The sequence below is a fragment of the Betta splendens genome, chromosome 24, assembly GCF_900634795.4.
Source record: "Betta splendens chromosome 24, fBetSpl5.4, whole genome shotgun sequence".
In the NCBI taxonomy this organism is placed as follows: Eukaryota; Metazoa; Chordata; class Actinopteri; order Anabantiformes; family Osphronemidae; genus Betta; species Betta splendens.
Genome location: NC_040901.2, coordinates 1624287 through 1635197, shown reverse-complemented (window position 1 = coordinate 1635197; position 10911 = coordinate 1624287). Strand labels below are relative to the sequence as shown.

General features: G+C 47.2%; 3 protein-coding genes across 5 annotated transcripts in view; all 3 read right to left on the bottom strand.

The window, feature by feature from the left end:
- Positions 1–10911, bottom strand: part of LOC114850884 (NACHT, LRR and PYD domains-containing protein 12-like) — a 369265-nt gene that overhangs the window by 123438 nt on the left and 234916 nt on the right.
- LOC129603679 (uncharacterized) overlaps positions 1–10911 on the bottom strand; it is a 258884-nt gene that overhangs the window by 151756 nt on the left and 96217 nt on the right. The gene's annotated exons all lie outside the window — the stretch shown is intronic.
- LOC129603678 (uncharacterized) lies at positions 2005–4454 on the bottom strand. Of its 3 annotated transcripts, XM_055506270.1 has the most exons (8): positions 4320–4454; positions 4092–4204; positions 3837–3946; positions 3469–3593; positions 3304–3386; positions 3147–3217; positions 2798–2918; positions 2005–2619 (listed from the first exon to the last, which is right to left on the bottom strand). In XM_055506270.1, exons 3-8 carry the CDS (start codon positions 3908–3910, stop codon positions 2062–2064), a joined length of 1032 nt encoding a protein of 343 aa, XP_055362245.1. In that variant the 5' UTR covers positions 3911–3946; positions 4092–4204; positions 4320–4454; the 3' UTR covers positions 2005–2061. The 3 variants fall into 3 exon arrangements, with proteins under 3 accessions (XP_055362245.1, XP_055362243.1, XP_055362244.1); XM_055506268.1 differs by having other exon boundaries at positions 4092–4425; XM_055506269.1 differs by having other exon boundaries at positions 2804–2918; positions 4092–4423.

Here is a 10911-nt window from a genome sequence, read left to right as displayed (position 1 = left end):
CAAACACCGAGTTTCCAAGTTGGAGGACTCTTCACCGCGTTGGAGGAATCCCTCCGGTGGGATAACCTGCCACGTTGGAGGATTTTTCACGTTGGATAAAGTGGAGAACGGTTCCCGAGTTCTCTGGTGGTGAGATGATTTCGGTCTCTCTGAGATTTTAATATGAATATGAATATGAGTGCATATGAATGCATTGTGTACCCCTTTCTTTGATTACTGTTTTATATTTAATAAATATTTAGTATTTAATCAAAAGTTTTGCTTATTTGGTCTTTATTTTCTCCCTCATAATATGATAATATTCAAATAATGTGTGTGTGTGTGTGCGAGCGTGGGGTCGCGTCAGACCCCGGGAGGACGCGGGACGGGTGGGTGGTGAAATCAATTTTTTTCTTTTTTATTTTACATGTATGGGGAGCGTGGCTGCTGCGGGCACTGAGGCCTGCGCTATTGTGTCAACGCTATTCCACCAGTCTCAATGTGAGGAGCGCTGCGGCGGAACCCATTGACCAGTCGCCGCCTCATTTCCAATTTTTACACAAGTTTACACAAGTTTTCCCTCGATTTCCCAGGATTTTTCCGAGTTGGAGGATCCTCCTGGTGGGAATAAATTGCCCCGGTCGGAGGACTTTTTCCACGTTGGACAAAGTGGAGGACGGTTAAGGAGGAGTTGTCTGGCGGTGAGATGACGATGAGCCGGTTGGAGGATGCCTCGCCGGTTCAGATTTTGGGTTGGGTGCCTGTTTGCGGGGGGGGGGGGGGGTGCGGCAAACCTTAAAAGTCGCAGAGAGAATACGTCGCAGTACCACTTCACCTGACAAGCTTGGAACGAGCGTTTATCCACAGTCTCGTCGAAAGGTTCCAACGCTATGGCCTCTCAAGAAGAAGGTGACCTGCAAACCGACGGCTGCGCGGTGTTCGAGCCGCGGCTCGAGCGGACCACAGACTGTCTGCGCCTTCGCGTAGAAGAAGAGGGAACCCCGTGCCCGTTGGATCATAGCGGATTCCCAGACCCGGAAGGAGGCCTAGGCGGAGGTCTGGAGTGCGACTGTTTGTGTGGGAACGCTCTGGCCTCTGAGGGTGCCTTGAGGGACTTGTTGGACAAACACATCCTGGCCAGCAACGGACGGTGTGCTCGCGTCAAGGCTCATTACAGACACCGCCACCTGCCACCGGATCAATTGGCCTTGGACCTGGGCGAACTCAGGTTCGCCCACGGCATGGTGGCGTTTCCGGACGCCCTCTTATTTGCCAGCGGTGGCAAATGTAACCTGCTAAACGTAACGCGATGCGTCATCTGTGCCGGCGCGGGGAGACGACACCGCGACAGATGCAAAGAAGTTTGCAAGAGATTCACGGCGTACCTGACCGACACCCAGCTGGACGACGACTACGGGCACAAGCCTCTGCTGTACACGAAAAGGCCGAGCGAGAGGAGCGTGGTCGGCCCTCGCACTGCGGACAACCTGTTCAGGGAGCTGGGCAGCCGTGAGGGCATGTCGTATGAGCTGGACAGCGTAGACACTCACGTGTGTGATGCGTGCGGCGTCAGGCTTTCCCGTTTCGTAGCGGGTGACAACATGCTGAGAGAGCATGTGTATCACGTGCACGTTGCCGGAGCGGAGGAGTGCGACTTCCTGGCGAAAAAGTTCTCTGGCAAAGAAAGCCTCCGGAAAGCAATGATAGGCAAGGAGCGTTACAGAAGGGGCTACGTGGCGTTCCCCGAGTTGATGGTGATGGAGGCCGTGGAAGGCCATGTCGGCTTTGGCTTTGATATGCCCTGCGTCGTGTGCGGCTCGCGGCGGAGCGAGAGCCACAACCAACGCTGCGGGATACTGATGCTGGCGCTGCTGCGAAAGTTGCTTCGCGTCAAGTTTTGATGAGCCGAGAATCCCGTTGATGAAGATTTAAAAAAAAAAAACAAAAAAAGAGCCGTATTCAATTTCTTTCTACGCCTGCCTCTGTTGCTTTACGCGTACCGATTAAATTATACTGTACGGAATGCGCCTTGTACTCCTTTATTTCATAACTGTTTTATATTATTAAATAAACTTTTGGCATTTAATCAAATGTTTTTGCCTGTTTGGTCTGTTTTATTTTTCGTTTAAAATGGTCAGCCCTTGCACGCAGCTGTCTGCTTGCATCATCATCATCATCATCATCATCATCATCATCATCATGTTCGTCGTCATCATCATCATGTTCATCATCAGTGGGCCTGTGGCACGGGTGGAGGTAAAGGGGAGGAAAGGAGAAGGAAAAATAAAAAACAAAAAAAATGGGGTCGCGCCGGACCCCGGCAAGACGCCTGACGGGTAGGTACAGGGGGCTGGGGTAGCGCCTGACCCCGGGAGGATGCGGGACGGGGAGGTACAGGGGGCTGGGGTCGCGCCGGACCCCGGCAGGACGAGGGACGGGGAGGTTCCGTGGGCAGGGGTCGCGCCGGACCCCGGCAGGACGAGGGACGGGGAAGTTCCGTGGGCTGGGGTCGCGCCGGACCCCGGCAGGACGAGGGACGGGGAGGTACAGGGGGGCTGGGGTCGCGCAGTTCATCTGAACTCGATGATCGTGCAGCCTCCTGCTGAGGGATGTTGGCCAGGAAGCAACACTGAACATAACCTGCAGGAGATAAAAAAAAACTATTTAAAGGGCTTTGTAGTTAAAAATAGTAAAGGCCCACTGAATCGTTAATACGTTACTGCTCAACGTATGCCCTCAGACTGATGGCAGGAATTAATGTAGAAACATCAAAGGGAGGTAAACAATGATTCATAGTCATGATCGTAGATGTTCGTACTCGTACATGGCGGTTAAAAGAAGGCAGATTGCAACTAGTCGCTGTCGCTTCGTTCTGCTGTTTGCAAGACGCGCTTTCCACTGGACGGCAGCAGTTCCTTAGAAGCCCAGTTTTGTTTTTACTGTGGAGAGAGGAAACAAACAGTGACCATGCAGAACAGAGATGGGACACGTCTGGTTTAAGGGAAAAGTATTTAACGCTACAGCTATGCAATGCTGAAAGTTTCATGCAGCTGTTCCGTAGCAGCTAATGTTTATCAAAGTGACATCCGATCACAGTTTCGGTGTGTGTGTGTGTGTGTGTGTGTGTGTGTGTGTGTGTGTGTGTGTTGTAGTTTAAAGATACTTACGCCTCTTTTTCAGCCAGTTCTAATGCATCATTTATCTTTTTTAACATGTTATAGCGCTCACGGCCTTTAACCTGCAGAAAAAAAAAAGGATTTAAATTGAGAGCTGCAATTCTGTGACAACACTAGATTTTTTTAAATACTTTGTGTGTGTACTAACTGGCAACATAAATACTTCCTCCTCGTCTGTGCTTGAGCCAGACTTCCTTTTGCACATATCAGGATCTGTTGCTGGGGCACTTTCTAGAAAAGCAAAACGTGATCCGTAAGATAGAAGACAGCCAAGGTTCAAAGACAAACCCAGCATTAATAAACAAACACATACTTCTTTTCTTCACTTGTTTGGCCCCTGTCTGCAGTTTGGCACTATTTGCCTCCTCTGTTTTACGATCCCTGCCGGGACACGCGCAGACACGCACCTCGAAGCATCTTCGGCCCAAAAGTTGTCCGCTAAAAGACAGTAGAAAAACATTTACTAAGGGTGCAAAAGCTATCTTTGAGGTGGGATAACAGTGATGCACAACTTCAACTTCAAGTTACATTTAGAAACAAAATAAACATAAAACAGGCAAATAGCATAAAGCAGGAGATCAAGTTACACCACGTCGACCCTCGGTTTCCATGTAACACTACTCTTTATCCAGCAAATACATTTCAGCTCACACCAATCCTGGTAGATGAAACCATACGTACTCTGAAGTCTCAAGGGTCAGGATGGTGAGGATGGGTCCGCGGTTCATGCCTCCCATGCAGGAGCTGTTGCACATGAAGTTGAACAGGATTGTGGTGATCTCTGAGCCCGGCTGAAACACATGCAGGATAGTAGTCGTTTAGTGCACGGGTAATTTCAGGGATGACAAACCGTGAAAGCGGAACGAGAGGCACAACAGAATGATAACATTTAATTGCTACGTTAGGGGAAAGGTCAGAAGTGAGAGGCAGTGATACCTGGGGCGGCTCATAGGGAACAGTCACACTGTGCCTTTTTTTGTTGTAATCCTCAAGATACTGAGGCCTTTGGCTGCCCTCCGCTCTGATCAAATGACTGCGATGGTCTGCAGCTGAAAAGGAAAAACCAAAAAGCCAAAGCATCTCTCTCTCTCTCTCTCTCTCTCGTTTTCTTTTAACAAACATTTTAAAACAGAAGGTATTATTTCACTGAAACGCTTTTCTTACCGTCTTCTTGTAGACAGCCATTACTCTGAGAACCGGGAGGTACAGGGGGCCGGGGTCGCGCCTGACCCCGGGAGGACGCGGGACGGGGAGGTACATGGGGCCGGGGTCGCGCCTGACCCCGGGAGGACGCGGGACGGGGAGGTTACGTGGGGCTGGGGTCGCGCCGGACCCCGGCAGGACGCCTGACGAGGGAGGTTCCGTGGGCCGGGGTCGCGCCGGACCCCGGGAGGACGGCTGACGGGGAGGTACAGGGAGCTGGGGTCGCGCCTGACCCCGGGAGGACGCGGGACGGGGAGGTACATGGGGCCGGGGTCGCGCCTGACCCCGGGAGGACGCCTGACGGGGAGGTACAGGGAGCTGGGGTCGCGCCTGACCCCGGGAGGACGCGGGACGGGGAGGTACATGGGGCCGGGGTCGCGCCTGACCCCGGGAGAACGCCTGACGGGGAGGTACAGGGGGCCGGGGTCGCGCCGGACCACGGCAGGATGAGGGACGGGGAGGTACATGGGGCCGGGGTCGCGCCGGACCCCGGGAGGACGCCTGACGGGGAGGTACAGGGAGCTGGGGTCGCGCCTGACCCCGGGAGGATGCGGGACGGGGAGGTACATGGGGCTGGGGTCGCGCCTGACCCCGGGAGGACACCTGACGGGGAGGTACAGGGAGCTGGGGTCGCGCCGGACCCCGGCAGGACGCCTGACGGGAAGGTTCCGTGGGCCGGGGTCGCGCCGGACCCCGGGAGGATGCGGGACGGGCCTGTGACGAAGAAGAAGGGAGCGGTGACCGAGCCGCAGCGGATCCTGCGACGCGTAGGTGCCTTGTGGCCAAAAACGTAAAAAGAATCAAAAGTTTCATAGTTTGTCTCGTGGGGTCAGACTGACCCCCTCGAAGGCTGCGTGAGGGTTAATGATCAAAGTTGACTGTATTACAGTATGACATAGTACTTTCAAGTACTAATAAATCCAAAACTATACAGTAAAAATACACGAATCTTTGTGTGATGAGAGTACACATCTAGTAGAACAAGGGGAAAGTGGTCTGGGCCTGGAACTATGCACCAAAGTCAAGTTATTAATGATCAAAGTTGACTGTATTACAGTATGACATAGTACTTTCAAGTACTAATAAATCCAAAACTATACAGTAAAAATACACGAATCTTTCTGTGATGATAGTACACATCTAGTAGAACAAGGGGAAAGTGGTCTGAGCCTGGAACTATGCACCAAAGTCAAGTTATTAATGATCAAAGTTGACTGTATTACAGTATGACATAGTACTTTCAAGTACTAATAAATCCAAAACTATACAGTAAAAATACACGAATCTTTCTGTGATGATAGTACACATCTAGTAGAACAAGGGGAAAGTGGTCTGAGCCTGGAACTATGCACCAAAGTCAAGTTATTAATGATCAAAGTTGACTGTATTACAGTATGACATAGTACTTTCAAGTACTAATAAATCATAAACTATACAGTAAAAATACACGAATCTTTGTGTGATGATAGTACACATCTAGTAGAACAAGGGAAAGTGGTCTGGGCCTGGAACTATGCACCAAAGTCTAGTTAATAACGATTAAAGTTGACTATACGGCCCATACAGTTACAGTATGACATGGTAGTTTTGAATACTAATAAATCCTAAACTATACAGTAAAAATATACAGATCTTTGTGGGGTAATAGTACACCTCTAGTAGAACAAGGGGAAAGTGGTCTGAGCCTGGAACTATGCACCAAAGTCAAGTTATTAATGATCAAAGTTGACTGTATTACAGTATGACATAGTACTTTCAAGTACTAATAAATCCAAAACTATACAGTAAAAATACACAAATCTTTGTGTGATGATAGTACATATCTAGTAGAACAAGGGGAAAGTGGTCTGGGCCTGGAACTATGCACCAAAGTCTAGTTATTAACGATTAAAGTTGACTATACGGCCCATACAGTTTACAGTATGACATGGTAGTTTTGAATACTAATAAATCATAAACTATACAGTAAAAATACATGAATCTTTGTGGGGTAATAGTACACCTCTAGTAGAACAAGGGGAAAGTGGTCTGAGCCTGGAACTATGCACCAAAGTCAAGTTATTAATGATCAAAGTTGACTGTATTACAGTATGACATAGTACTTTCAAGTACTAATAAATCCAAAACTATACAGTAAAAATACACAAATCTTTGTGTGATGATAGTACATATCTAGTAGAACAAGGGGAAAGTGGTCTGGGCCTGGAACTATGCACCAAAGTCTAGTTATTAACGATTAAAGTTGACTATACGGCCCATACAGTTACAGTATGACATGGTAGTTTTGAATACTAATAAATCATAAACTATACAGTAAAAATACATGAATCTTTGTGGGGTAATAGTACACCTCTAGTAGAACAAGGGGAAAGTGGTCTGGGCCTGGAACTATGCACCAAAGTCTAGTTAATAACGATTAAAGTTGACTATACGGCCCATACAGTTACAGTATGACATAGTACTTTCAAGTACTAATAAATCATAAACTATACAGTAAAAATATACAGATCTTTGTGGGGTAATAGTACACATCTAGTAGAACAAGGGGAAAGTGGTCTGAGCCTGGAACTATGCACCAAAGTTAAGTTATTAATTATAAAAGTTTCACAGTATGACATGGTAGTTTTAAATAATAATAAATGCTTAATTTTACAGTAAAAGTATACAGATCTTCATTAGGCGACAGTTTTTCTATATATGCAATATTTTGTTTCGTATTTTTCAATATTTTGAACAGACCAGACGTGTCGCTATGAAAAGAGGAAGTCGCGACGAGCGTGTTTTGTTCTCTGCTGTAAAGCGCGTAATACGGGCGCAAGACGTTTCTGAAGCGCGGCTGGCTGAACGACGGATGAACGAACGACGGCTCACTTGACCGCAGTTGTTCAGGGTGTGGTTGTTGTTTGTCACTGCGGTCAAATGAGCCGTCGATATGATATATTGAGTAATGTTTAACTCATTTTTTCGTGTTACAAAATATTTACTAAAATATTTACTAAATTGTCATTATTCTAACATAGTATATTTTATTTTTCATGTATTTGTGACAATACCTGTTGTTTACCTACATATATATATCAATATTGTCTATCTGTCTGTCTATCTACAGTATGATATATTACAAAATGCAACACTGACATTGTTGACAAAACACTAAAACAAAAAAAAAAACAAAAAATTCTTAAACAGCAGAATTTTATTATGTGCTTCGAACATTAATTGAGTTCACACAGACAGAGAAAGTAAAGTTTGGTGGAAGCTGGTAGTGTTTGCTCCAGATGGGCATGTAACACACAGGTAGGGAGCAAAGTGGCTAAAACTACTGCAGCTAATTCCTATGCTACAGCTAAGCATGTTGAGAACATTGTGGTGGAAATTTCCCATAAAAAATCCTTTTATAAAATTAAAGAAAAATAAAAATAATGGCGAAAGCAAATCCAAAAACATGGATGTTGATCGTGCATATCAACAAATCAAAAACCAGCTGGGGAGATCAGTGCATACACCACGAAGGTGTGATGCAAAGAGCCCACAAACCTCAAGTTGTTTCTGCCTTTTAACCCCTTTCTCTGGCTCTGGTGGAATGTCTCTCTGCACCAATAGAATTGTTTGTGCCACCTTATCTCGCCGTGAAGCAGACTGTTTAAATTCTCACTTCAGCATCATCGTGTCTTGTTATCAAAAGGAAGGAACGCCAAGCTTCGGGTGCAGCTCACAAAACATTATACACATTATAAACACTTCACTAATTAAATTCCACTAAACTAATAACACTAATCAACTCCTGTCTTTAACTCTAATTTTAAGAACACAGGAACCGTTATTTTTTCCATGAGCCTCAGCTGCTTAAGGCGGGTCTAAGCCCCTGGACTGCTACAATACGCTAAAAAAAGTGTACAAATGCATTACATAGAATTAAAATTTACAGGTTTAACACTTGGTCATTAAGAATACAGCTCTGACAAATAATACCACAAATCATATAAAAATAAATAGTTTTGTTTTACACCTGAGAGATATCACAATTTTACATAAACATACATCATGAGCTGATTATAGATGGGTTTATGTACAGAGATGAGGCCAACTGCCTGTTTCCCACTTTTGGAGGTTTTTGAAACAATGATTTAGCTTATTGACTTGTTACTTGTTATTTCTTTATATATATATATATATATATATATATATATATATATATATATATATATAGCTGCAGTATGGGGAACCAGAGCACCTTGGCGAGAAGTGGGCTACTGGAACAAGAAAGAAATGGCTGAGAACAAGGCTCTGTTGGAATGCTACTACTCAAGTAACCCTAGTCAGAGGGGCTACATGCAAAGAATGTGCGGTGAATGGGAACGAAGAAACCCACATTCAAGGCTGACGGCGAAGCAACTAGTAGCTCAGTGTTCCAACATCCACAAACGGCAACTGCTATTACAACTTGAGATTGACAGATAGATACAGACAGAGATACAACACAAATGCTACGGCAAGGGGGAGCCAGGACGCCAGGTCAGAGGGGAGGTTTCACCATCTCCCCAACCGGAAATTGGGTACGAAGCCCTAGTAAGCACAGATACGCTGAGCGAGGCAGCAACTGACCTGAAAGATAAGATCATGGCGAGATTAAACAGGCAACCCCGAACCCCACTACAACGGCTAAGTGAAGTACCATCAGAAAGTCTCATGGAAGATGTGAATGCAGCATTGAGAGCGATCCCTACCACAACAATCACAGAAACCAATGAGCTGATATACGCTTCAGCATCAGTGATCCTAGAGGTGCTTGGCTATAAGAGCAACCATGGGAGCCATGAGAAACAATACCCACCATGGAAACGAAGGTTGGAGGCAAAAATCAAGGCAGCTCGGAGGGAAGTGAGCCAAATGACAGAGGCCCAGAGAGGTGCAATGAAAAGACCGATGCCCAAGAGGTACAGCCAGATGCCCATACCTGAAGCACTAGAAACTGCCAAGCAAAGGCTACAAGCCTTGGCCAGCCGCCTAAAGAGATACACCAGAGATAACGAAGCCAGACGAATAAACCGGCTGTTCGCAACACAACCTGCGAAAGTGTACTCTCAATGGCAGGGTAATAACAACAGAGCAGACCCACCAAGGCTGGAAACTGAACATTACTGGAAGGGTATATGGGAAAGGGAGGCATCACACAACAGTGATGCACAGTGGCTGGTGGATCTGAGGGAAGACCACAGCAACCTCCCTGAACAGAATCCAGTGACTATCACAGTGGCAGACATCCAACAAAGAGTCTCAGGTATGAAAAACTGGACAGCACCTGGCCCTGACATGATCCACGCCTACTGGCTAAAGAAGCTCACTGCAATCCATGAGCGCCTGGCAGCACAAATGAACCAGCTGCTAAGGGATGGGACTCACCCTGAATGGCTAACCGAAGGGCGAACGATCCTGATAATGAAGGATCCCTCAAAGGGCACAGTCCCATCCAACTACCGGCCAATAACCTGTCTCTCCACAACATGGAAGCTCATGTCAGGCATCATCGCAGCTAAGATAAGTGGGCACATGAGTCAATACATGAGCGAAGCACAGAAGGGCATTGGTAAGGATACCACCCCAAATCCAGCACCCTGAGACTGTACGCTAGCCGCAAGGAAGGAGGCCGAGGACTAGTGAGCGTGAGAGCCACTATCCAGGATGAAACATCCAAGATCCATAAGTACATCAAGGATAAGGCCCCGACAGATGACGTGCTGAGTGAATGTCTCAGGCAGTGGAGAACAGAGGATGAGATGCTGGAAGAGGGACCATCATGGGAGGACAAGCCCTTGCACGGGATGTACCACCGGAACATAACTGAAGTGGCTGATCTCAACAAATCCTACCAATGGCTTGAAAGGGCTGGGCTGAAGGACATCACAGAGGCACTCATCCTGGCTGCACAGGAGCAGGCCCTGAGCACCAGAGCCATAGAGGCCCAGATCTACCACACCAGACAAGACCCAAGGTGTAGACTGTGCAAAGAGGCCCCAGAGACGGTCCAGCACATAACTGCAGGGTGTAAGATGCTGGCAGGCAAAGCATACATGGAACGCCATAACCAAGTGGCTGGCATAGTATACAGGAACATCTGCGCGGAGTATGGACTGGAAACCCCAAGGTCAAAGTGGGAAACACCTCCCAAGGTGGTAGAGAACGTGCAAGCCAAGATCCTGTGGGACTTCCAGATCCAGACTGACAGAATGGTAATGGCGAACCAACCAGACATTGTGGTGGTGGATAAAGAGCAGAGGAAAGCCGTAGTGGTGGATGTGGCAATACCAAGCGATGGCAACATCAGGAAAAAGGAACATGAGAAACTAGAGAAATACCAAGGGCTCAGAGAAGAACTGGAGAAGGCTTGGAAGGTGAAGGCCACAGTGGTGCCTGTGGTGATCGGAGCACTGGGGGCAGTGACCCCCAAACTGGAGGAGTGGCTACAACAGATCCCTGGAAAAACATCCGAAATCTCAGTCCAGAAAAGTGCAGTCCTAGGAACAGCAAGGATACTGCGCAGAACCCTCAAGCT

What these genes read in the sequence shown, in the direction of transcription:
- LOC129603678 (XM_055506268.1), bottom strand. Translation starts at nt 4,277, where the DNA reads ATGTTTGTTAAAAGAAAACGAGAGAGAGAGAGAGAGAGAGAGATGCTT. An exon ending in CAAACAAGTGAAGAAAAGAA is followed by an intron (nt 3,387 to 3,468) that starts GTATGTGTTTGT and finishes TTGCTTTTCTAG; the next exon opens with AAAGTGCCCCAGCAACAGAT. An exon ending in GAACTGGCTGAAAAAGAGGC is followed by an intron (nt 2,919 to 3,146) that starts GTAAGTATCTTT and finishes CTCTCTCCACAG; the next exon opens with TAAAAACAAAACTGGGCTTC.